General features: G+C 40.6%; 1 protein-coding gene across 8 annotated transcripts in view; it reads right to left on the bottom strand.

Moving 5' to 3' along the window:
• Positions 1-6,539: 6,539 nt before the first annotated feature.
• Positions 6,540-27,602, bottom strand: part of Gprin3 (GPRIN family member 3) — a 77,755-nt gene continuing 56,692 nt past the window's right edge. For all 8 annotated transcript variants that reach the window (XM_052719236.1, XM_052719238.1, XM_052719239.1 and 5 more), the window contains one exon: positions 6,540-16,928. In XM_052719236.1, the coding sequence (XP_052575196.1) occupies positions 14,519-16,819 (2,301 nt within the window). In that variant the 5' untranslated portion in view covers positions 16,820-16,928 and the 3' untranslated portion in view covers positions 6,540-14,518. The remainder of the gene's footprint in view (positions 16,929-27,602) is intronic.

Genomic DNA, 27,602 nt, shown 5'->3' on the forward strand with positions numbered 1-27,602 from the left:
CATTAGGCCCATGACCTGTCTAGTCTTAGGTTCTTGGCCTCATTAACAGTTGCTGGTATGGGTTCCAGGTCTTTAATTTATTTACTTTTATTTTTTGTGCATTGGTGTTTTGCTGTGGGTGTTGGGTCCCCTGGAACTGGAATTACAGACAGTTGTGAGCTGCCATGTGGGTACCAGAAATTGAACCCAGGTTCTTTGGAAGAACAATCAGTGCTCTTAACCATTAAGCTAACCCAGGTTCCAGTTCTTAAATCCAGTAAAAAAAGCAGTTGGTTACTCCTGTACATTTGTGTCTTCTCAAAATTCCAGAAGAGTATAGGTTTAGAAAGGGATTGAAGACTTTTAAGTGCTGTTTCAGGGATACAGATTCTACTTTGTGAAAACACATCTCCTTTGAAAACAAGTGCACCTAGTTTTAAAAATGGAATGCTTACATCATTCATAAATCCCTAATTGGTTTAATATCTTGACCACACATTTGTCTGGTGTTATTAGGATCAGTATCTGCAGACAAGAATTTTATCTTAAAGGGAAGGAAAAGTCAGGACAAGCTTCTCTTCTTCCATTAAAAAGGCTGGTGATCTGATTAAAAATGTATACCTTCCAATCATTTTACTTTACTAATTACTTTAAAAATGTTCAACACTTATTAATACATTTTATGAGCTGTATTTGTAAAGTTCATTAAAATTTAACTTAATAATTAATTATTGAAATAGTGGTGAGGGTAGAAAGAAATATTATTTGCTATAGCATCATTTGCAAGAAGAGCCAAAAAATAACTTAGTTAATTTGTGCAATTGTACTTCAGCTGTCACACGAATAAATCTCATATTCATATTGACAACAATTAATTCCAGAACTGCAAAAATAAACAAAAATGTTTACAGAAACTAAAGTCACTTTTTGGGAAAAGAATAAAGATCTGGGTTTTTGGAGGTTTTGTATGCAAATAAAAAATTCTTAGTCCTTACTGCGCTTGTTTTTTTTCCTGCCCTTAGAGACAGTAGTGGAAATGGGCTTCATTTTCTTCTAGAAATAAGTCTCTTGACTTTATTAATGACAATAAATAATTCTCTGGCAGCCTGATTTAGTAGAACGTTATAAAGGCTACTAGGAGAAAACATTAGGTAGTAAGGAGGTAACCACCACTCAAATAGCATCTGGCTTCCTGATTATCAGTGGTTTTGACTCTCAGCCTGTACTGTAAGGTGGCCACACTGGACTAGTTGGGTAGATAACAAAGATACCAGGAGAGTCTTGGTGCATCACTAACTCTCTATTGTTCTCTGTATTTTGACTCTTTCATGTACTAAATAAGCATGGCAATAATTATAATGATGAAGTAAGTCATAGGGCTCTTATAGTGAGCAGTAGGATAAGAAACTTCAAATAATGACTAGCATTTAGTAAATAGTGACTTGTCATTGCTAATTTAATTTAGCAGTCTGGAAAAAAAAAGCCAAAGTATATCCATTTATGAATAAGTTACCTGTAAGCAAAGAACAAATAGAATAAGGCATATATTTTCATGAACTATCTATACATTATGGTAACTTAGTGTTTATTCCACATCAGTATTATTCTCCTTTATTGAAAATCACTATCATATAATAAAGAAAACATACCATTAAATATTTCAGTAACATTGATGCTTCAGAATGGGAGGGTCTGTGTTTCTTGATGCTGGTAACATAGAGATAAACAGGTCCTTGAATACAAAATTGAGTTTTGGCAATTTTGATTCTCCACTTGAATGAAATGGTGCTATATCAGTCTTCAATTGCCATGTAATGAATGACCACAAACCGAGTAACTTAATTCAACTCAAGATAATTGTTCTAATTTCATTTCTGTTGCTGTGGTAAAAAAAAAAAAATCCTGAAAAAAGTAAGTTAGGCAAAAAGGGAGTCTATTTCAGTTTATAATTCCTGTTTATGCCTGTCATTGTGGGGAAGCCAAGGCAGGGACTCAAAACAACTCATCATATCGTATCTGCAATCATACGCACTTACTTTTCTGCTTGTGTTTGGCTTGACTTCTTCACTATTATACAGTTCAAGACTCTCTCCTAGTTCGGAATGGTGCCACCCACATTGGTCTGGGTCATCCCACATCAATTAGCTTACAACAATCCCTCCCCAAGATATATCATACCCATGGGCCAACTCAGTGTAGACAGTCCCACACTGAGATTCTCTTCTCAGGTGACTATACATTGTGACAGTTAAAGATAACTACCACACTTACAGTCTCATACTTCCTGTAGGTCACAGTGTGGCTTACTTCTTTGCTCGGGTTGTGCTAGGAAACCATCCAGGGTATGGATGATGAAAGAAGTATCTCTTTCCTGAATGTACATGTTCTCTTTTAAGCTGACTGGTTGTTGGCAAAATTGATTTCTATACAACTCTAGGAAGGACTAGGTGCCTTTTCCTTCCTAGCTTATCAGCTAGGGTCCCCTTTCAGCAACTAGAGCAGGGCGGCACTTCTCCTGATGGGGGCTCTGGGACACGTGGCCTTTCCTAGAGGTCAGTTAACTGGAAATTGTTTCTCTGACATTTCCTTCTATAATCAATTGGAGAAAACTATTTTTAATGACCTATGATGATTGTGTCAGACTTAGATAACTGCATTTTAAGGCCAACTGATTTTGGACTCGAATTACATGTAACAGTGATTCAATAAGCAGAAGGCACACAAAGTGGGGGAAAGAAATCTTAGGGGCTATCTTGAGATATTGTATAATACAGTGACCAGGAATAAAGCTGAGAATGGAGCTCAAACTAGTGCCGTGCCCTTGAACCTCCAGACAAATGGGATAGATAAACCTCTTCATAAGCAGTCAGGGTCAGGCATTTCGACAGAGCAATATAGAGATGATAAATATATCTAGCCCTGTGTAGATCAAGTGATTTTGACTCTTTTCTCCTCTTTTCAGAGGTTCTATTTAAGACAGTCTGGGTGAAGATAAGGGAGGGAGGAGAAGAGATGATCTGGAAGGTTCATATCTCTCCGGGTGCTGCAGTATCAGAAGTAGCAGGTGCTCCCTTCTATCTGACTACAATGGCTTCTGTAGGTTCTTTGGAGAATTCTCCCTCTTCAGCATCATGCAGGGACTCACACATCACCAGGCAGCTCCATCTTGTAGCTGTTTTAATAAGGTGAAGTAATTTCTCTTGACCCTTTGATGTAGAACCCTAGGTCAACCTCTAGCAACGTGGAAGTTCTCACCTGTCAGCATTAAACTGTGTGGACTCAACAAGATCCTCTGCTCTACTGGTCTTCTTTCAAAGTGATTTGTAGGTGCTTTTCCTATATTTTTAGATGATAATGTCAATCATGTGACTTTTCTAGTAATTTGTATGTAGAATCTTTAAAAAATCACATCTAAAGCTTAAGTTCTCATGTAGCTAAAATTTTCTAAGTTTATTTCTCCTTTTTCTCTTTTTTTGAACTGGCAACATTTTATATTAATATTTCATTTTAACTTATAAATCACACTTGATATGACAAAATTAATCAAAATCTTTTCCCATTTTTCAAAGATCTGACAACTGTAAATGGTTGAAGTATTGCCTGTCCTCATGCTTCAAACAACAAAAGGAAATAATTTAAAAGTCAAATTTGATGTATCATAGTCATGTTTAAAACTATTTTTAGTAGTTGTCTAGATTTACAAAAAGTGTAATAGGTAGAAGAAAATGGCAAAACTCTAGGCTTTTAGCAATAGAGTGATAAAGTTCTATCTAAAGAGAAAATGAAGTTCAAAGGAGATGGGAATGGAATTGTTTTGTCTATCCAATTAAATTCCTACAGTTTTGAGAATTATTATTATCTTCAATTTGTAAATGAATGCTCCAAGACTGAGAAAATTAAATTACTCAGACCAGAAAGTCCAGCTTATAAATGTAGACCAAGGTCTATTGATACCAAGCCTGAGTATTTACACTGTATCCCTTCGATCATCTAATTTGTTTGAAGAATCTGCCAATGGGAAAAATACATGTTGCTGAGAACTAGTGCCCATTTTTACATAGCATCATCCGAGGTTCAGGTGTATATGGAAGTACTCAGATGAATGCTTGGTATGTAACCATTATTTTAGCTTATAGTTAACAAGCAAATACTTTCCACCTCTTCATGAAGTCTATCTTCGTGTAGACACAGTTTAACTGAGGTGTGTGAAGTGAGAACAAAACAGGTTTAGGGAAATACTATTCCAGAGAAGCAATGCAAGCATGTTTAGTGTTTACCCAGATAATATGAATTTAATGGTGCTAGTGCTCCACATTATATGCAGAAAAGCTAGCTTTTGTTAATGTAGTTATTATATCTACAAATTTTGAAATGCTAAAAATTAGCTCACTGATACTTTATAATGGTGTGGGGGGGATGAACTAATGTTGGCATTTACAATATTAGTCATAAATTAGTAAATTTGCAAATTTATTAAAATTGTGTCTGCTGCTGCTGGAGAGATGGCTCAGTGGTTAAGAGCACTTGCTGCTCTTCTAGAGGATCTGTGTTTGATTCCCGGAATCCACGGGGGCAGCTCACAACCATCTATAACTCCAGTTCTAGTCAGCCTGCTGACTGCTTCTGGTGTCTGTGGGCACCAGCACATATAGGCAAAATACTCCTACATAGAAAATTTTTAAAAATTGAAAAAAATGCATCTGCTGTGGTCTGAATGTATTTATACACCAAAAATTCATGTGGAAATCATAACTCCTGATGTGGTGATAGGAGGTGCCATCTTTGGTAGGTGAGTAGGGCATGAGAACAGATGGAACTACTGTCACATTTATAACCACTGAGCCATCTCTCCTCTCACGTCACATTTATAAGAGAAGCCTTATACTCCTTACTACTTCTACTATGTGATGATATAGCAAAGCAACATTATCTTTGATCCAAATGAGCTACCTACTAGACAGCAAATCAACTTTCTTCTGATGGACTTTTCAGCCTCTGGAGCTGTGAATAATACATTTATGAGCCACCAAATTTATGATGTGTATTACATAGCTCAAGTAGACCCAGATAGCATGGTACTCAGAAAGGAATCCTGCAAGGAAGATTTGTAAAGGGATGCTCTTTTCTCACAAACAATAGCTGTTGCTTTTATTTTTAACTTTTTATTGACACTTTGTGAATTTCACATCATGCACCCGAGTCCCACTCATGCCCCATCCTGCCACATATCCTCCCCCAAAGAAAATAAAAAATAATAAAATAAAGAATAAAAAAAATCTCACCATGGGAGCTGCAGTGTCATACAGTATACCCTTTGCCCAAACAACTTTACTTGCACAAGAGATAATTTTATTTACTATCATGCCAGTTAAGCCAAATGATGCCCCAAAGACCTCCTCTGTGTGTTTCTCAAACATAAAAATGTCGATGGTAAGAATGGTTAGTTGAAGAGCCACATAAGAAGACAAACAATTTAGTGCAGCCACCCTGGGACCACTGCCAGACAACATCTCCTAGAATGGAGATGTTTGAGGCTTAACTGGGTCAAGATGGAATATCTTAGTATACAAGAGTTGGGTAATAGCTGCTCCAGGCATCATTTGACATTGAAACAGCATGTGTACATGTTAGTTGGAAAGACTGTATGGCTCTAGGAAAATTTAAAGCTATCACTATTGAAAAAATATTTGTTTAAAGCAGTAGTTCTCAATCTTCCTAATGCTGTGACCCTTTAAAACAGTTTGTCATGTTGTGGTGACCCACAACCATAAAATGTTTGCATTGCTACTTCATAAGTAATTTCGCCATTATGAATCGTAATGTAAATATCTGATTTGCAACCCTCAAAGGGGTTGTGACCCACAGGTTGAGAACCTCTCGTTTAAAGTTTCTAGAAAATTAATTGAAAACTTTTTGGAAAGTTTGAGTTTATAAACCTTACACTTCTCCTTGAAAGTTCTTTGACAAATGAAGACAGATTTAAGGAAGCAAAAGGTATCAAATTATAATATTCATTTAATTAATTATCAAGACCGAATCAAGGACAAGGCTGGACTTCCTTTTGCCTTCTGGGAATCAAGATGGCAGGCTCCAATAACCTACTGAGGAGCAGACAGAGGTTGGAAGTACACACCAATAATCTTGGAGGAAAGGCAGCAGAGTGTGGCTGTGAGGCAATCTAGGTGCTGTGTTCCACCACCATGCATACAGTTCCAGCAGCACTAAGCTGTTACATCTCTCCATTCAGGCTTGTGAATGTGCACACACATACATGCACACATGTAAGATAAATGCGCATCAACACACAGACATATTCTTTCTCCCCACTGCCTCGCTCTATCAAGTGCAGGAGAACCTGTGCTTATGATAATCAGGAGGCATTGTTGACCTAATAAGAACTCTATTCTAATCTAAGGAAAAGACATCTCTTTCAATAGCAAACACTCTCGGCTCTATCGCACATTCCTAGTAGAAAAGTGTCAGTCAGGAAAACAACTGACTTGATACATCCTGGACTAAAACAACAATTTCCACAGCAGTAATGACAACAGAAACAGTGATAGAAACACAAGACATTTTATTCCTTATTATATTTATTATGAGAAGTGAGATGCAAAAAATCATATTTCAAAACTTTTAAGGACAAAAGTAGCTAACCAGCTGAATCTCAGCATTTTAAATACCAATTAAAAACCATATGCAAAATGAAGGTTGGAGTCTGTGAAATCATTATCTTTGTATAAACATGATCTTCCATCTTTATCTGGGTAATGAAGGTTTACTGAACAATGGCCAAGAGATGAGAACTTTCTTAAACATGCTGTTTTATGATCTTTGTAGAAAGACATGATGCCATAACTACTCTCATACTTTAAATTTTGAATGTTACTGTTTCTTCAATGATTAAATATGGTCGTTCATTTTGGTCATTCTCAGTGAGTGTCCACAAATGATTGTCACGTTGACAGATTTTTTGGTGATATTTAAATTAATATACATTTTTCAAGATTACATAAATTTCTTATATGTAAGAGCAAATATTGGTGAACATCAAGATTTCAGGAATTGTATTCTTATCACAGTAAACCCAGCCAGCTGCAGGTCATCATGTAGTGTCTGTCCAACAGGTTAGCCTTACCCATCTCTAAGATGTGAAGACTGAACATCCAGTTCCTAATCCACGGATGTGTTCAAATGTTATTCATAACCTTTAGTACAAAGCAGTTGTATTTGTACTTTCCAAATAGAATTCTCTATCAAAGGACAATACTGATATTTCTGTTCATATTGTCAGCCCAGCAACTAGCTAACACAGTTTTTAGTGTCACGGAGTCAGGGCCAAAGTATACTAACTTTTAAGAATGTCAGTCTCTGATCTTTATTTAACAGAGAATTTTCTTTGAGAAAAAAATGAGAGCATTTTGATCAATTCCTTGCTGAAAACTGATAAACAGGGTATTTTTTATTCAGCATTGCCACTGACTGGTTAATGGCATTGGCCTTCAGATTAGTCTGCAGAGTACAAAAGTCTCTCTTAAGAAACTCCCAATTGTTCGTGTTGTCCAATCCTACCAACATCACCTGTAATTTATTTTCACTTTTATTTTTCTTCAGTGTGGGTACACATTGTTTTACTAATCTCAAGAGAAGGCCTGTGACTGTCTCTCCTTTGATTATGTACACTGGAGAAATCCAGGGATACTTGAACAAAAATGTAAGCTTTCTGTCAGGCTGTGCATATAAATACTGGTAAAGGTCCAAATTCAGCTCCCCAAATATAAGCAGTTTTCCCCAGTGTGTGCCATTTTCAGATATACTTCTGTATTTAGAAAACAGCATTGATACTCTGAAGCTGTTCAGATACCAGACTCAGTGAAATGATAAATAGGCTGGACTTTCTTCTACATAAAATCTGCCATTTGGGGTGTAATATCATTTAAGAGGGAGCATTAAGTTCAACATTAATAGATTTAAAACAGCAAATTCATGGAAAGATGTAGCTGTTAATTAGTTGTTTTAATTTGTTAATGATTTATTCAAATGTAGTATTATGAATAAAATGCATTTGTGTGCATATCTATTTTGATATGCTATTTACATTTGGCTATATATACATTTTATGTGTAGAAAATGAAAATACATATTGATTAGCCCTTCTGAGGCTTTTGAATAATTATTTCTTCATTCTGCTTCCTGCAACTGCTTTAGAGAATTTAGATAATTCATACAAGGTATGTACACAATCACACCTATGGTATGTACATACTATCACACAGTTAACACAGAGGATGTGTGAGGAATGTAAATCAACTGAGCGGTCAAAGAACTGACCTTACTTGTGACTAATGGCATGTGAAATTAGCTCTGGTATATTCAGTAACACACCAACATACAGACCACTCTATTCAGCCTTTGTGGTAATTATGCTGGCTACTCTTGTAAATGATAAAACAAATAAACAAACAAAACAAGTTCGGTTCCTCTTGACCTTCAACTGAAAGGATTGATTCTGTCACTGAACATACATGCACACATTTGTTGATTTTATTACTTTCCTGCATGTGCCTACCTGGTAATAGGAAATAGCCTTTAAATGGGCTATAACATGCTATTTTTTTCTACACATAAAAGTGACAGTCACTCACAGACTGTGCACACTTATAGAATGTATGGACATATCACAACCAGCTACAGTATTATGCACAACATATTTTTTTCACACATTAGCACAGCAGAGGTAAATAAATACAGAGATTTGGGAATTGCTACTAGAGAGTTTTTCTTGATTTCTCAGGCCAGGTTGGCTTCTGTCATCTTTAATAGGAGGTATCTGTAGACCTCCTGATAGCAAGCATTAGTAGTCATTCCTCTCTTCTAATGACCAAGGTGCAGGACTAGAATACTGCCATTTCACAATGTGTCATTTTAGGACTTGGTAGAAAGTGACTTACTCCAAGACATGGCCTAAAATGAATGCCAATGAATATACAGTGAAATCAGTAAGAATGCCTACAACACAGACAAGCTCCTTCTCCTCATCTGGTGGGGTTTACTCCACACACCACCTTCACAAAGAGTTATTGTAAGTCACACAAATCAGAGAGAAACTGTTTAATACTTAGAAGTTTTCCCAAAGGAAACAGGTTCATTTTTAAAATAACAAAACTTAATACTAGCAGCAATGTTAAAAAAAAAAAACCCAAATTACAATTTTCTCCCTAGGGGGGGAAAAATGAGGACATTTCCAAATTGAAGAGATCCAGAGGTTAGATGTTCTCTCCCATTTTAATTCTCCCTTGCATGCGTAAATCATGAGAACATCTCATCATAATTATCATTTTGTTGATTGATCATCAGTGTCTTTTTCTGAAGTACAAAATATGTGACTTAATTCCTAATACTTTGCAGCCAATTAATTTTGAACTTGAACCCAGATAGACACTTGATGAGTCATTAGTATTCAGAAATCATCTAGAACTTTCTTTGTAAGGCATTATTTGAGGCTCCTTTTGTTAGATGGGCTCATGTTTTAGCACTTTTGGGAGCCTACTTTTCATTGCTAAGTCCTGCAATCCACTATTTTGAGTTAAGTGAATTGCGTATGACATGCTAGTGTCCAGGAAGAGAGATTCCTGTAAATTCAATCCTTTTATTTGACAAAGGTTCTGGTTGCAGCTGATTTGAGTTTGAAGTCAGCAAGACTTTTTGTGGCTCCTCTTCTGTCATGACTGACATGAGACAGAGATGGAATCGAATCTCTGCTCCTGGTCACTGGTGCTGCTTCCATATGTGAAGCATCTACCTAGGCTTTCCAATAGAAAGCAGAAATTGTCCCTCTACATATCCTCCGAGTTACAGTCAATCTTCACAAACCAGAGCAAACCAGAGTTACACAATGTGTGCCCACAGCTGATGCACTTGCTGGTATAACTGCCTCGTTTTGGCATGGTATTGCTTGGCGTTAGTTTCACAGTCAACAGTCTTATTCTCAAATTGGTTTCTGAGATATCTGGGTCTTAGGAAAAAATGTGAAAATAATATCTTGTTGCACCATTCTGGACCCCACCATCTCACCAAGTCTGCAGTTATTTGGATGTCCTTTATAATTACTGTCACCTTGATTTTTGCAACATCCAAAGTGTTTTCAGGATTGTCTGCTGTTTGTATATATACACATTTACAGACGTACTGGATTTACTTTGAGAGAGGTTATTCAGTTGTGGCAAGTGAGTAGCTGAGCTGGTGAGTGTTCAGCATTAAACGTAGCAGTAAAGACCTCTGGCAGATTACACCATGAGACAGAAATGTCCCACCTTAGTTCTTCATTTATTTTCGTGGTTATTGCAAATCAAACTTATTTGATTTTTCATAGCCAAGGAGAACACTTTCTGTTCCAAAAGTAAGATAAAGTTCACGGAAAACTGCTTCAGTATTTACAAAGCTGTTTCTGCAAAACTGTTCAAAATTACATAGTTATTCATAAGCCTATGTGTCTGCACAGATGACTTTTATAATCATTCATCAGTTGCAGAATTTCGTTAGGGGAGGGTATGGTCCCAAGGATGGCAGGAGATTCACAGATTGCAGTTTCATTTGCCAGGGGGCAGCAGCTGACCTGCATTGGGAAAGAACCAACCGAAGAGGCTGCACACACATCCAGGGACACTGCTAACAGAAAACAAAACGCTCGGGTATCAATGTGACAGACACAGTCAGTACTGACATGGACAGATACAAGGCTTCTGATTCATCACGTATACAAAGCGGTGGTAGTGACAATGTCGTCAGCTTACTTAAGATACTTCAGAGTTCACTGTGTCACCACACTGGGGAGTTCACAAGCTTATGTCTCACACACCACTTGGAACAGAGCAGGAGAGAGTAGACAGCCTCATCTCTATGGCAGCATTGTAGATAATTAGTAAATCTGAGTCTACATAAGGCCATGACTGGCCAGTGTTCAATAAAAGCACATAAACCTATACACAGATGTTATTTTAATATATTGTTTTCTTTATACTGATCTGAAAAAGTAGACAAGAAATATGGAGAATTATGTGGCACTAGAAGGAGACCTTTTAAAAACACTTTCACTGTAGAAGTGGAAGGAGACAGTGATTTCTCACATATTTGCAGTAAATGTAAAGGTGAATATAAAAATAGCTGGACAAGTGACATTAAAAGCACACTCTCATACATCCCCCACAAAAAGGTGAAATCCCATTGTGTTCTATTTTTTGGTGTGGTATATACACCATGCCCAGAATGATGGAGGATCCCAAAATGAAGCAAAACAGCACAAACTGGGAAGAGCAAAACCCCAAGATTCTCAGAGCCAATCAAATGACACTTTCCTTATCTTTATCTTTCTGCTTTGAGACAGCAAGCTCCCGTTACAGATTTGGTTACAAAGTCCAACCTCTGGGTAGAAGCGTTACATAAACATTCAATCTACCTTACTACAGCTTTATATTTAATTTACAATACAGGGAATACAGATATCCAAAATAATATGCGTTGGATGATTTCTAGGAATAAAAAAAAAACTATCAAAAATCAAATTACATTCCAGATAGCTGAACTGGTCAAGGTAGGAAAACATATGAATCCATTTTACAATTATTTCATTTTGGACATACATACATACACCCGGGTTTCTGGTTAACTTTGACATAACAAAATATTTATCTTATGTCGTTGATTCAAAATGAAGGGTTAATGAGGATTTTACTGTATGTGGCCATGGCATCAAAACCCACTAATTCAAAAAGATGTTGTTATAAAATCACTCACAATAAACAAATTGCAGTGGAAGCTGAGATGTTTGTCTCATGGTCACAGACACAGAATAATCACAGTTTAAATAAGATGTAGTATTTTCTTCGTGAGTGGTATAGCATCTTTACATTGTAAATGCTGAATGAATTTCCAGACCCTGAGTTCTCACTTCCTTTATTACTGATGCAAGAAATATTTTCTATTTCTTTCTGTGATACAACATTTGCTATCTATCTTTAAAAATCTAAGATGTAGTAGGGAGGTCTAAATGACATGTGAAAAAAATTAATGTCAGACACAAAATTACTCTCAGACCAGTGTAGATCACACAGAGAAAGCAAAACAGCAAGCAATGAAGAGTGTGCCAGGAAAGCCACCGTGTGCCTCCCTGGATAAAGAAGGCAAGATGTACCAGTGATGTCCTGAAGGTCGAACGCTGTGTCACAGACTTATGGGAAGGATAAACTTCAAATAGAATTTTACTACAAGAGTGTCTATGGATAGGTTCCATGATACAAACACCTGAATAGGTTCCCAGCTTAATGTATCCATTTGGTGAGGTATTTCCACGACTATTTCTAATAGCTTTCAATTCTATAAGATTCAAAAGGACCAAAACCTCTTTGTACCATTTTGTGATGTTTTCTAGAGTCTTGTAGAAATTAAGAATTTAGTGCCAGTACCAAAGAAAACCAAACTTACTAATCAAATCAAATATTTCTTCTTAAGGCTTGGATTTGAGAGGTTCAACTGTAACACCAACTGAGGCAGCTCTGATTTACTAAATCTGGGACAGACGCCTACAGCTCTCTCAGGCCTCTGCTTCATTGCATCTAGGCATTTCATGCTTACTCTAAATCCACAAACATCATTACTGACCAGAATTCTTTCTTGTCCCCTATCTGAATGTAGGAACAGCCTGTTGTAGCACTTCACTGCAAAGGCTTGCCAGGTTCCACCATCTGGAGTGGGTCCTGTGGACAGCTGTTCCTGGGTGTGCCAGGGGTACCCTGTGAATACCCAGCGTGGGTGCCGACATGTGACAGAAGGCCCCAGTGTGTGCAAGATGGGAGACAAATTAAGTCCCAGCAAAGGCATCTGAGACAAATGAGTACTTACACTAAAAGAGAGTTTTATACTAAATCTCTAATCATTAATATAGCAATTTGATCAGTAATTTGACAGTAATTTCTACTTTATAAAGCATTCTTAACAGAGGCCAATTAGTAAGAAACTGAAAATGTGCCTTATTAAAAAAATTTGTTATAAGTTCCAAGTATAACACTGTAATTATCATTCTCCGACTCAGAGGGTGCTGTCACCGTGGCCTACATTTGCAGTTACATACACAGTTAAATTGCTCTCCTAGAAATCAAATGCAACGTAGCTTCGCTTTTAGAGCTCAGGTATAATTTTTATGTTAATAATCTACAAAATAGAAATACATTGAAAAAAGCCAAAATAGGTATTTGGTTATTCCACTGATATTTGAGTCTCTAAAGGAAAAAAAAGATACAAGGCAGGTCCTTTTTACTGGCTTATCGGGAGTAATTTCAGCAAAGGCAGCTAACTGTATGTAGCTCTTTCTCTCACGTCTTAGTCCAGTGTGCTAACAGCAACGTTCAGATCAGCACTGGCTAGAGAAGATGAGTGATGAATGAAGGCCTTCCCCAAATGCTTGCTGTACTCCATTTCCACACAACCCCAATGAGCAAGCTGATGCTCTCAGCCTAGCTCAGGGCCCCAAGGATGTTCTCATGGTCCAGGGATACCCTTCTGTAGAAACCAGTGAGAGAACAAGGCCGCCCAAAGCTCAAGATTTCACAAAGATCTCTGAAGTGTGTTTCGAAAAAGTGATACATCTGAAGGAATCCAGGCTGTACATTTAAGGAGTCAGAAACTGTTACCAGAGGACACATTTACAATTCAAAATCTACTGTTCTCCTTAATTTCATGCCTCTAGTCGCAGACAGTTCCTCTAGTGTAAGAAAACACCATTTTAATTTGGTCAGAAGCACAGAGATGCACTTTGCTTTCAGGGCAAGGAAATGTACAGATTGAGATTCATGTTTGGTACAGGCAGTACTCATATTTGGAGGTGTAGCTAGCTTTTCTAACTAGAAACTTGTTCACATACAAAGGGCTAACTTCAGATGCTTATAGCCAATTCACATTTGTTATTGAATACTTTTGACTATTTTCATTTCATCTTATTTGTCCCAGGAATAAATCAAATTTGTTTCAGTTTTTCATATTAGGGTTCTTATGAACAACCTAAACTTCTGTGGTACCAGCATCCTTACTTCAGTGAGACTAGAAATCATCACAGTGTTGCGAATAGTGGCTTTTTTGCTAGTTTTAATGTAAAGCAGACATTTTAGTGAAAATACCACCCTGTGACAGACTGAGGTGATAATACCAAATGAATCGTGTGTAGTGAAAATATGTTTGTATAAACAATTACGTATTTAAAAAAAAAAACTCAGTGAAGATTATTTCTTCTGAATTAGGAGTGCAGACCAACTCCGAGCTTTGCTTCACTTCTTGCCTTCTTTCTATCAATGTGAAATGACATTTTATTTATGGAGGACCAGAGAGTTCGTAATGGCTACGTCTTAAACTTAATAGTTACTTTTACTTCTAGGTCTCTCAGGAAACAACAAGGACAACCAACCCAAACAAAACAGAAACCCAAACTCCTAAGCTTCGACATGGATAGACAGAAGGAATACCACAATTCATACAGCGGTGCTGCTTCCTTTCAGTCCAACACAGAAGACGGCGCCGGGCGGACACAGCAGTTGGGGCGCCGGAAGTTTTGCAGCATGGACTGTAGGACCCCCTGCTGTCTCCCTTTGAGCTTCTTACTTGAAGAAGAATCTGAGGAGATAGATCTTCGAGTCTGGCCACTTTGTGTTTTAACTAGTTTCTCATGCTCCCTAATTTGTCTCTGTAAATGGTTCTGGATGGCAATTCCCAGGGACTCTGGGTCCAAGGACGCACCATACACTTCCCAGGTCATGCCCTGGTCATCCCACACTACGTCCCGGACTCGCTTGGACTGTTTCAGCTGCAGCTTGGAGTCTGCACCCATCTGTTTCTTCTTTTCTCCAGGTGTGAGCCCCACCTGGGCAGCGGCTGCCGTCACATTGAGCTCCTTCAGGAACTCGCTGACCCGGCTGGCCCTGCGTGGGCTGGCCTTGACTGAGCGAGAAGGGGTCCTCTTGCCAGAGCCTGGGCTCGAGTCCCCTGTGCCATCGGGTGGCAGGCTCAGGCTCGTGGCTGTTTTGGTCTGTCTGTGTTCTTCCAAGGTGTTCTGCTGGTTCTTCCTCCCTGGGGAGGGTGCAAGATTGCTCTCGGGTCCTGTACCTTCATTTTCTTGAGATTTAGGATTTAGTAGCAGGGTTTTGGCATCTAGGGCGCAGGTGGTCCCAGGTGTGTGCTCTTTCACAATATGAGGAGAAGCAGGCTTCCCGTCCTTTGCACCTCTTTTATCAGCAGGGTTCAAGCTCTCCAGCTGGTCATCTTTACCGGCACCTCCACGGGAGTCAGGCAGTTTGCAGTCTGGCTCTGTTTTGTGGTCATTTGTAGTTTTCATTGCAAATTCAGGTGGCTTGGGTTCAGAGTTCCCCAGCCCATGACTGATCTCAGCTTGACTCCCAGCCATGAGGGAAATCTGGCCAATGGGGCTAGCTTTCTGGGAGCCAGGATTAGTACCTGGAGGCTGCCTGGAGGCTGCCTCTTTGCTTGCTGAAGCCCGCCCATCTTCCTCTGTAGCCTGCTTTTGACTGGAGGCTATCAGAGAGGATTTAAAGGCTTCCCCTGATTGGTTTTTTGTTTTGCATTCCCCCTTGGAAGCAGCAGGAGTGGCAGCGGCTGGCAGGATGTGCACCTGGGGCACAATGCCGGCACACTGCCTTGACTCTTGGGGGTCTACTGTGCTGTTAGAGAGTTCCAGTAAGTGGCTTCCACTGCCCTGGCCATGGCAAACTACACGTAGCTGCTCTTGCCCATTCTCACCCTCGGGAGCAGGGGTTTCCTTTAAGAATGCGGGGAGGATGCTGGGGCTGGTAGAGACAGACCTGCTCTCCACACTTGCCACTGCCTGCACTTCGGCATCTTGCCAAGCCCTGCCAGGGACCTCCTTAGTCTCCCTTTCAGCTTGGCAGGTCATTGTACTGGCTTCTTTGAACCTTGACACCGGATGCTGCGCTGGCAGCGACACCTCCTTCGCATCTGGAGAACATGTGGAATCTCTGCTGGTGAGTGGAGATGGGGGAAGGTTTTCAGACCCTTCCCCCGTGGTATCCTTGGCAGTGGCAAAGGGCTGTTTGTTCTCTGAGCATCCTCCTCTTGCTAGAGGTTCACTGGGTCCCACTGTGGTGTTACTGTTGACTTTCTGCCCTTCCCCGTTTGGTCTGTCTGCAGAAGGGGACAAGTGAACCCCCATTGCTGGATCCGAAGCCTGTACAATTCCCTGGGTATTTTCTGGAGAAGGAACACCACAGAGCATCTGATTTTCGCTGCTGCAACAGGGGACCCTGGGAGGACAACTTGACGTCTCAGGTTTCTCACTGTTTGAGTTTGCCTTTGATTTCACCAAGGAATCTTCAGGTGCCAGGCAGCTGCTAGTATTTGGTGGGTCACCTTGGATGGCATGGTGAGTGTGCTGAACAACAGCTGGCATTAAAAATGGTGCAGATCTAAGCTCCTTCTCTGCAGTAGGATTCAGGCTCGGTGCTGTCAGTTCCTTGCTTCCTTGCAGCCGGGAGTCATCAGGAGGGTTGTGTGTGGGAGACACTGGCTCCACCTCATTGAGGACACCAGGAGATGCCATGTCTTGCTGGCTGGTCTCATGTACACAAGCTTGCATCAGGGCCTCAGCAGCTGCACTGAGCCTGAGGCTGAGTTCAGCAGGGGCATTGTCAATGCCACCAGCATTCTTATCCAGCTGAGCTTGTTGTGGGGAGGTATTCTGCAGCTCTCCTCGACCCTCTTCCTTTCCAGAAGCTGCCACTATGGAAGCTTTAGTCACTCTCAGAGGGTCAGGTACAGTCCCCATGGGACTTCTCTCCAAGAGCACTCCAGTGTCTGTCCCAAGTACGTTTTCCACAGGGAAGTAGTCAGAACTCAGAGGGGAGCTATCGGGATGAGTCCTCTAAAGAACTGGCCTGGGGAATCAAGCAAACAGTATCATTAATATGTATACTTTTTCAGGAGGAAAAAAAATACTGAACTCCCACTTTTATAAGCTCATTTAAACTTTTCTGCTTGAAACTAGATTGGTGGTACAGGCCTGTCTTCCCAGATCTCGAGGACAAAGGCAAGAGAGTCACAAGTTCAAGGCCCACTCTGGCTAGAGTCCAAGTGGAATGGTAAGCCTGGGCACGGGAGTGAGAGCGTGCCCTAAAGGTGTGAAAAGGGTTAGGGCGTAGCTCAGCAGCAGAGTAGCTCCTGGCATGTGGTGCAGATGGCACAGGTTCCTTCGCTAGGACTGACAAACAAGCAAATGCCAATACACACACACACACACACACACACACACACACACACACACACACACACACACACAGAAATCCACAACAAAAAACTGCTCACATCTGTTGATGTTGAAATCTACCTGAGGTAGAAAGACTGAAAAAAATATTCTAACTCTACTAATGCTATTCCAATATTATTTTGACTGACTGGTTTCTGCTCACATTCCAGTACTGTCTATTGAATGAGTTTTTAGCATAGCTACCTTCCAAAGCTACTTCAGAAATCATCACTGTAATCCGACTTGTCAGAAAACTAAAATCTGGCAGTGCTCCTGGTACTAACTCTATGAAGTGCTGAGCAGGCCTGAGGAGATCAAGAATCTTTGCAGCACACTATCCAGAAATGGGTTCGGATGTAAAAGGGATTATAGTCTCTGATAAAAGGGGCATTTCAAGTCTGTTAAAGGATCTAATAGAGAAGACTAGTAAATGATCTAGAACAGTTGTTCTTAACCTGTGAGTCGAGACCCTTTTGGGGGGAGGTCAAATGACCCTTTCACAGGAGTCACTTAAGACTATAGGAAAACGGATATTTACATTACAATTCATAACAGTAGCAAAATTACAGTCATGAAGCAGTAACAAACATAATTTTATGGTTGGGGGTCACTACAACATAAGAAACTGTATTAAAAGGTTGCAGCATTGGGAAGGTTGAGAAGGTCTAGAAGGAAAGAAAGGGAGGGTTTATTTTACTAATCATATTCCAGTTGAAAAAAGTCCTAAATGTATTTATATGGACTAAAGCATTAAAATGTAAGATATAAAGATCATGTAAGAAATAAAATCTAGGAACCATCAATGTAATAGGGGCAGCAATAGTATGCTTCTGTGATCAGGCATAAATTAAGAAAAACAAATGGATAGCTAGAGGAAATTTAAAACTGTTGCATAACAAAAGGTTCAATAAAATATATTTTAGATCATAGATTTGAGGGAAAAGAGTTCACAAAAATTGGAAGGCACTTGAAAATATCTGTATTATACTAAAAGCCCTTAAAATTTTAAAGGAGATCAAACAATCTGTTGGAAAAGTGGGTGAAAGAACTGGAAAGCACAGTTGACAAGAAACCAATAACCAGCGAGCCTCAGAAATGAAGGGCGAGTTCATTTGTCACCAGATAAATGCGCAGTGAGATTTTACTTTACACCAACTGTGCATGCAAAGGCAGATGGGCAGCATCGTGGCCTGCGGAGGCTGAGTGGAGGAAAGAATAGTTGCAGGCAGAGAGGCATCTCACTCCAGCTTTTCTAGGGAAGTAGTGTAGCTGTTAAAGCACACCCCTGACCCGATGAAGCAGACTCGATCAATAGAAAGATCAATGGAGAAATGGTATGCTCATTCCTTTGTCAGAGCAAAATCCAGAAACAAAGACTGGGGAGGCAGTAGGCAGTATCAGGACATACTCTACTGTAAGGAATATGCAACATAACTGTGAAAATAAAGGCATAATGAGGCTGCAGCTTTTCCCTTGGCAAGGATTTCCTCAGACATGGTTGAATGAGCAAATCAAGGCACAGAAAACAGTATTTTATATATATATATATATACACACACACATATATATACGTATATATATATATATATATATTATTCATTCTTGTGCAAAAGAAAACCAAGTGCTTCATATGTATGCACACACAGGTTTGCTTAAGAACACACAGATTTTAAATACATTTAGGATGAGACCTAATAAGTATTAAATGAAAAGAGATTGCTAGTTTGGAGACAGGGCGGGGAGATAAATGAGCTAGTTGGGAAAATGCTGATTTAAAACAAAATGTATCTGATATGACCTAGGATATGTACTTAGGCAAAGTTATATACATGTTTCTGCATTGGTATTTTAGGAAGTAGAAATCAAGGCATGTGGACAATGCAACAGATGATAAATTAGTGGTGACCGTATTTAAACTTACTTTTCTTACAAGCAGGCAGTTACTTCAAGCTAATCACTTATTTTTTCTGGGCTCACAATTAATCCATTGGCACAATGATTTCTATAGGTCTCTCAATTGGTACCATTCAAGGATCCTGTTTCTTTCCATAGGGTTCATAGTATATCAACAGACACTCTTAAATGAGGCTGCAAACTCCTAAGATAAAGTCAAATCTAATTAGGCCAAGATTTTTTTAAATAAATTTATTGTATTTTTAAATAATAAAAGTAATTTGTTGTTCTTGTCTTTGTTTCTCCCCTAAGTTTTGGTGGATGGTGTGCACGATCACGTAGACACAGGCAAGCTCACATTGGAAGGTTCACTATCAAATGCTCAGTCAAAACTCTGTTTACAGAGACCTTTATCTCTAGTGTTATTTACCCTAGGCCACTATCAAGAAATTTAAGGACAAATAAAACTTACTGCTCTAACTTACTGTTCATATCAGTGTGTTGAATACTTATCCATCGTCAGTCTTTGCTGTCTGCACACTGATACCATGTCTGAGTTCCCATTCTATTGTTTTTCACTGGAGTGCCGCCACATGCAACACCATAGCTGTTTCCTGCTCTCGCTCGCTTTCCTGCATTTGTGTTGTGCTGTGGAATAATGCTCTTGTACACTGTGAAGATTTGTCACTCGAATTGGTTTCATAAAATGTTGATTGGCCAGGAGCCAGGCGGGAAGTATAGCTAAAGCCTTTGAGTCATGGTCTTTATTTTTTTAGATCATCCAGAGGTTGGCCATCTTTGTTCTTTGAATTGTAATTTTCACATACCAGTTGGTATAGCTGCTCCTTGTATAAATTCCTCATGTCTCCACAGGTATTGAAAGTTCCAGGAAGGCAGGAGGGAGAGGCTGGGTTATCTTCTCTCCACAGGATACAGGGCAGGGTCTTACACATAAAGAAAGGTCAGCTGATGCTGCTCTCCTCTAAAATGGACACTATTAAAGGCCTGCCAAACTCCAGAGGAATGGGATATTTTAACTCGTGAATTGAAATGATAACAAAAACATAAAAAGAGTGTTGATGGGGAAGTATGAAACTTATGGTGTCTTAGTTATTAAACTGTGTACGTCTATAATCCACATTTAGACTATTAAGGCTTGGACACCTGCTATGAAAAGCTGGTAGATCTCATAAAGTTAGAAGAACAGCCTGTCTCCTGTGTTATGTGGCTGGATCCAAGAAATGAGCGTGCCAAGTAGAATTGTAAAACAGGGATGGCTTGAAGTTCAGCATCTGAAAGTTAAAAGACTTCCACAGAAATGACTTCACAGCATTTCCAGAAGTCGTGCTGTTTCCATTTCCCACTTGCAGGCTTATTTCAGCGTTGAAATGTGATTCCTTTAATCAGTTTTGTTAACAGAGGTCAAATTATCCATCAATTTAAGACTAAAGAGGAAAAGACGAGATCATCAGCTAACACATACTAGCCCCACTGGTCGCAAACAGAACTGGTAATGGGGCCGTCACAGCATCCAAGTGCTGAAATGCTCCTCGCTTTCTTCTCCTTTCCCCACCAAATGGCAGAAGCTGCCATCTCTACCACGTCAGACAAGCAGACACTGAAGTACTAATGTGTACTTTTACCATCACCCTGATCCCAGCACTTGGGACAGTAAGGATTGTGAGTCCCAGGTTAGCTTACAGGACAAGGCCTTGTCTCAACAAAGTCAAAGAAAACAGAAAACATCAATGCCCCCACAAAAGACAGCCCCTGGACAGAATTAATTCCTTTTGCAGAGCCTCTCCTTCCCTTCCCCTCTCTTCTCTCTTCTTTCCATCATCTTTCTTCACCTTCACCTTTCCCTCTGCGTTTATTTTTCTTTCCTGAATTAAAAAAATCTGCTGTGTAGCTATTCCCTCTTACTAAGTAAGAGTTAACTGAAGCATCCTCTCCAGGAGGGCAGGGGAGGGAAATTCCTAAGAGCAGGAAACTGATGAGATCTAGAACTCTCAGGACTTACAAGGTCCAGGAAGCCCCTCCCAGGGATCACAAATAGATGGTAGCCATTGCTAGGGACAGGACATGTCCAGTGGAATGCTGGCAAGTTGGGCAGGGAGCTGCAGGGACACAGAGCCATTCACAACACCTGGGTAGACTGTTTGGTGATGCAGTGGCTTCCAGTCATCCATGCTCCTGTAAGTTGTCCCAGAAGCCTCACTGGCTCATCACTCTGGATGCACAGAATCTTTTATCGGGTCTGTTGCCTTTGCCCTATGCACAGATGTTTGTCCCTGACTGCCCAGAAGTCACAGAAAAGGCAGTTCGTAAAAATCCAGATTTCTCCTTTGCTTTAAAAAAAGTTATTTTATTTTAATTGAAACATAAGTGAATCATGTTCTCCCTTCCCCTTTTCTCTCCAGCCCCTCCTGTGTCCCCCTATAATCCCTCCTATGTCACAGCTCTCCTTTCTCCCTCAGGTCAGATGCAGCTCAAGTCTTGTCCAAGCACAAGGTGTCTTCAGTGATAGGGACTTGATCAACCTATGGGAGGTAGCTAAGGGCACAGGGACAGTCTATATTGTTTTGGGACTCTCATGGATTCCCCTTGACCAACAACTTGAATGGAGGGTTCTCAAGCTTGGTGCTAAGGGGTTCTTGTTAGATGGTCTATTGCTTGTTGGAGGAAGCATTGTCTATCCAAGTGGTATAACTTCATTTAAGAGAGAGAGAGAGAGAGAGAGAGAGAGAGAGAGAGAGAGAGAGAGAGAGAGAGAGAGAGAGAGAGAGAGAAGAAGAAGAAGAAGGAGGAGGAGGAGGAGAAGGAGGAGGAGGAGGAGGAAGAGGAGAAGGAGGAGGAGGAGGAGGAAGAAGAGAAGAGAGGAGAAGAGAAGAGAAGAGAAGAGAGAGGGAGAGAGAGAGAGAGAGAGAGAGAGAGAGAGAGAGAGAGAGAGAGAGAGAGAGAGAATTTTGGTAAATATAAAATGTTTTTCCTTAAGGCTTTTCAAGCATCCTTAGTGATATTTATATTTATCCCTCCTCCTCATTCTGTGCAGCCCCTCTTTCCCAATTGAAGCCCCTTCTTCATTTTGCCCATTCCCCCTTCATATCACTTATATTCCCAAATGACAGTGACCACACAACATTGAGAAGGCATTGTCATGAGCACAGACATTCCAAATAACTGGCCCCTCAGTGCTTTCTTGATTTAAGATTAGGAGAATCTTGTTAAGTGACTGGGTCCCAGGGTCTTGTTCTAAGTGCTGACAGAGCAGAAAATCTTGCCTAATTTCTACTCTTCTGAGGGTGACCTGACCTCGTACCCACAAATGTGGAATTCAGACATCCTCTCTAGATTTGAAAATCAGTTCCACTATGCAGCTGTCTTTGTGTGCTCAGGTGAGTAATTGCTTCTTGGGGTCCTGTTTTCAGCTCTGATAACAAATGGTATCTTTTGACACAATAACCACCATTTTGATGATCTTTAAAAAGATTTATGCTTCAATCTGTGTTTATGAAAACATTATTATGTTAAATGTTAAAGAGAATGTGATAGGTGTAAAGACAATTGTAATGGAGGTGAGAGAGACTCACACCCAAATAGCACAAGAATGTGTAACAATTTATTAATGTGGCCAGGCAGCAGGCTGAAGTGGGGTTAGAGGTCTGTGGATGGAAAATTAGTAACAAGAGACATCAAGGTAGAAGAACTTTTGTAAAGCTACCGATGGTTCTTTCTGAAGGTAGGTCCAACTGAGCAGATACCAAGGACCAGGGACCCTCTCTAAACTACTTTAACTTTGTAAGTATGGCCTGAAGCTCAAAGTCAAGACTGAGTGAGCTGAGAAGGGACCCAGAGGTTCCTGATTAAAGTTTAGTGAATGAGGGTCTTTGTCAATTGCAGCAGCAAATAGATTTTCTTCCAAGATCCTGTAGCTTTCGGGAATTCTGTCTGAACTGGGTATCAATCATGGATCTGAAGGTTATCTGAAAGTGAGTCTGTCTTACAGTATAACAGGAACTGTCCCCATGGCACACACTCTTCTGGTCTCTCCACAGTCTAAACCATGAAACCCTGTTCTGCCAATGTAGCAGGACCATAGGGTAAACACGACCCACTCTTTACAGGACGGGAAGGAGATTGAGGCTCAGAATCTAGGAACCACCTCACAGTGGAATGCCTATAATTCTTGCTTAACTGAATTCTAATGAGTGCTCATGAGTGACTCCTTTCTACTGTCTGACTACAGAAAGAAGATAGAAAGCAAACCCACAGACACACACATGTGCACACACACACACACACACACACACACACACACACACACACACACACACACACCAGCAACTCCACATGGGAGAGGAAGCCTTTCTTTGTTGCAGCAGAGATGCAAGTAACTTCTAACTGGTGACCTCAGGATAAGTGAGGCTTGCTGACCCTACACTTCCAGTGTTCCTTCTGAAAATAGTGAGTACACCAAGGCCCCTATTTTCATAACAGACACCCACTCTCAATAAGACAGGCAGCAAAGTACCTCAGCCCTTCATGAGGTTTTTCAAACCTGAGGTGCTGGGTAGTGGAAAAGCATGAGGAAGGAGGAACATAGAAAGCCTGTGATGATGACCAACAGGATGTCATTGCATTACAAGACAAAGCCAGCATGGCTCAGACAGCTATTAATTACCTTTGAGCACAGCGGGCTGCTTCCCTAGATTAGGACTTAGTCTACGCCATGCCTCTTTAAAGATGCCACCCCCAAAATTCTGGGGACCCAGGGAAGCACCCCAATCTCTAGTTCTCTGACAGCTGATTTTAGACTTCAGGTGACTGAGACAGGAGGTAAGGGACTAGCAGCTGCCTGGCACCCACTCAGTAAGGTTTTCTCATCCTTTTCCCTATTAGCCTTTGCCTCTGTCATTGGCATGTGCAGCTGAATTCATCCTGCTATGCATGGCTTTGCGTACAGGTGATTCTACCTGCAGAAACACTCACAGCCTGCAAAGAGCCAACTATAAAGACCACAGCTCAGCACCAATAGCTCCCTAGCTGAACATCTAACTCTTCCCTTTGGCATGTGTCTAGAGAACATAAAGGTCTGAAGAGAAAAGGGCTGTCAGGCCAAGAGGATGGGCAGTGGTGGGTGCACTTTCCAGTGCAACTGCTGCTTCAGTAAGAGGCGCATGAAGAGCAAGCTGTACCCTACAAGTTCTCCTGTTAGATGCTTTCGAGAAGAATGAGACATTGGGTTCATGTGTCACTGAGTTCCATAGTAAGTGGGACTTGAAGCTAGGAGGTGGCCTAGTGTAAGACCCCAAGCACCTTCCCCTTTATAAGACATAGCTTGAAGATTAATCCTAAATTCCCAACAGGGTAGAATCATTCTACAACGCGCAGTATTTATTACTTCCTATATTCCAAACAAGAACTGGAGTAACCTGAAAAACAACCACAAACTAAAAACAAAACAAAAACCCTATATCTGTGATGACTCTGGAATCAGACTCGACAAGGCTGATTACAACTTGTTAGAGAGTTGGAATGTTGCGGATCCATGATTAACTTATCTTGGGCTATTTGGGGTCCCCTGTATTGCCACTCCTTCCCATCTCTACTGTGATTCAACATCTCTATGACTATCGGGTAAAACCTTAGCTCCCACCATCCTAAAAGCTAAGATTGTCATCAGACAGCACATAAAACCTATAAAGGCATTTTCCAACTTTGCTGTAACTTGCCTATCCAATGTGTATGGCAAATGCCTTTATTTATGATTTTTTTCTTTAAGGAGTTCATATAAGCATTTCTGTGTTGGAGCATGTCACTGGGACAACCTGAATCCATGGTCCAAGACCATGGTCACTCCTTTCACTGAAAATAAACCATCTCTTACTCTTTTTGAAGGGAGGGCTATGTGTTCTGGTGACAATTTGGCACCCAATTTTGGGTCACAAAGGTGAGCCACTTCTATGTACTGACTCAACCAACTGGTTCCAGGTCTTGGCATAAGTCCTTTGTGCCCGGTCATTTTAATGTCTCTTCAAAAGGCGGTTGTTGGAGTTCTTTCTGGGGACAGCTTCCCCATTTCAGTTTGGTCAGGGGTCTGTTGGGAGCTGGTCTTGGATGGCCTCTGATTTGCTTCAGTGCATTCTTAGCCCAGACTTCAATTCAGAGTTTTTGTCAGAATCTGTTTCCTTGCATCTAACCCTTTTCTCTTCCAATATCCAACTTTTTTTTTTCCCCATTGCCCCTCTCTTGCACAGCGCAGCCATGCCCTTTTAGTTTAGACATATCCTGAGTGCCTAATCATAAAGATATCAAAGAAAAGAGTCATCTCATCCAGGGTACAGGATGGAGGAGTCAGTGGTAACTCTTCAGGACACCCACACACCAGTTTCACAAGGAAGCCCAAGAAAACAAAGGTTTATGGGTGATTTCTCTCTGCTGACAACTGTTCTTCTGCCTAGTTAGCTCCATCTTTATAGATTCTAAGAACAAGTCTTCCTGGCGTCACCAAAAACACTTGGTGTTCACGGGCACAAATGTGATGCTGTGTGGCCAGCCCAGGAGAATGGATGAGGTGCCTGAGATTAAAGCTGCACCCACGTTCAAGGTTCTAGACAGCTGACGACAGTACAAGGATGCAGGGAGCTGCAGTGCAGGGATCTCAAGCCCAAATTCTCTTGGGCCAGCTTCCACCAACCCAGAAGCTGAGATCCTCAATGGACAGCATCTGAAGTCTACGGCAGAGATTTTTTTTCACTTTGCTATAATTCATCCACCCACTGTCTCTGCCAATGCGTTTGGTAAATGCCTTGCTTTATGATTTTCTTTTGGTCTACGACTACTAAAAATGCATGCAACTACTTTCACATTGGAACACATTGTTATCTGGGTAAGTGTGAATCCATATCCCATGCCGTGGTCACTCTCATTTGGCTCAGCATATAGCATAGCCTGTTTATTCTGAGAATAGAGCTGTGTTTTTCACGCACATAGATATTTAAGTGTCAAACCTGTTTAGTCCTCAGAATAACTCCTGGAAACTGATTGTCTTGCTCTGAGCTCTGCTTTGCAGATGGGGATCTGAGGCAATGACATTTATAGTAATCAGCACAGATCAGATTAAAACCCAGACCGCATGGATGACTAAGTCCACACCACTAAGTACTTCTGCATGGAGCTAGCTTAGTGACTAGGGCAAGCAGTGTCATCAGACCGTGTGACAGTGAATTTGGTTGAGAGTTGTGGAAAAAATACAACCTTTAAATCACACTACTAACTCAAGCAATTGAAGTTAGCAGTATAGACATTACTGCCCTTCTCAGTCCAGTCTGGACATGTTGAAGGCCACAATCTCTTCCAAGAAGATGACCCTCTATCTAGAAACACACACTTGTGTACACACTCACTTACAGATATTTTTAGGGACTTATTCCTAGTGTAGAGAAGGAAAAAAATTTCTACTATATATAGTTTGTTTTTTGTTTTGTGAGACAGGGCTTCTTTGTGTAGTTATAGCCTTGGCTATCCTAGAACTAGCTCTGTAGACCAGGCTGGCCTCAAACTCTGAGATCTGCCTGCCTCTGCCTCACAAGTGCTGGGATTAAAGGTGTACAACACCACTATCTGGCTTAAATATGTTTTATACTACCTATAAATCAGATTGACAGAAGGCAGAGTATTAAGATATACATGCACAGCCGGGCAGTGGTGGTGCATGCCTTTAATCCCAGCACTCAGGAGGCAGAGACAGGCAGATCTCTGTGAGTTCAAGGCCAGCCTTGTCTACAGAGTGAGTTCCAGGACAGGCTCCAAAGCTACACAGAGAAACCCTGTCTAAACCAAACAAAACAAACAAAACAAAAAAACAAAAACAAAAAAAAAAAAGAAAGAAAGATACACTTGTACATGAACCTAATGTATACTTCCTATGACAGAGGAACCTTTGTAGAAAATAAATGAAAAGAGCTGGCAAGCTGTCTCAGTGGGTAAGGGTGATCACCGTGAAAGCATGTGGATCTGAGTTCAATCCAAAGAACCCCTGTAAAAATGGAAGGAGAGAACTGACTCCATACAGTTGTCCTCTGACCTCCATACACATGTATCTGTGTCTACATATACCATATACATACATACACAATAATAATTAAAAACTTAAAGAAGTGACTCAGCTTGGGTGCTTTTATGCTAGGTTGGAAAGTCATGGGAGATGGCAGAATAAAGAGCATCAGTTAACAGCAGGGCACTGGGAGGATGTGGCAAGGCCTCTTCCTAAGATTGTGCCTAGTCCTTCTCTCTTAGGACCAGGATGCTCTAACCTGCTGGAGTAAGGGGTAGGGGCTTTGAATGGAGAGATATCATGATCTGGTTCACGGAAGGGTCCAGAGAGTACTTCCAGTCCATGCCACTTTCCAAT

Source organism: Peromyscus californicus, unplaced genomic scaffold, assembly GCF_007827085.1.
Source record: "Peromyscus californicus insignis strain IS unplaced genomic scaffold, ASM782708v3 Scaffold_6__1_contigs__length_162567912, whole genome shotgun sequence".
NCBI classification, from domain to species: Eukaryota; Metazoa; Chordata; class Mammalia; order Rodentia; family Cricetidae; genus Peromyscus; species Peromyscus californicus.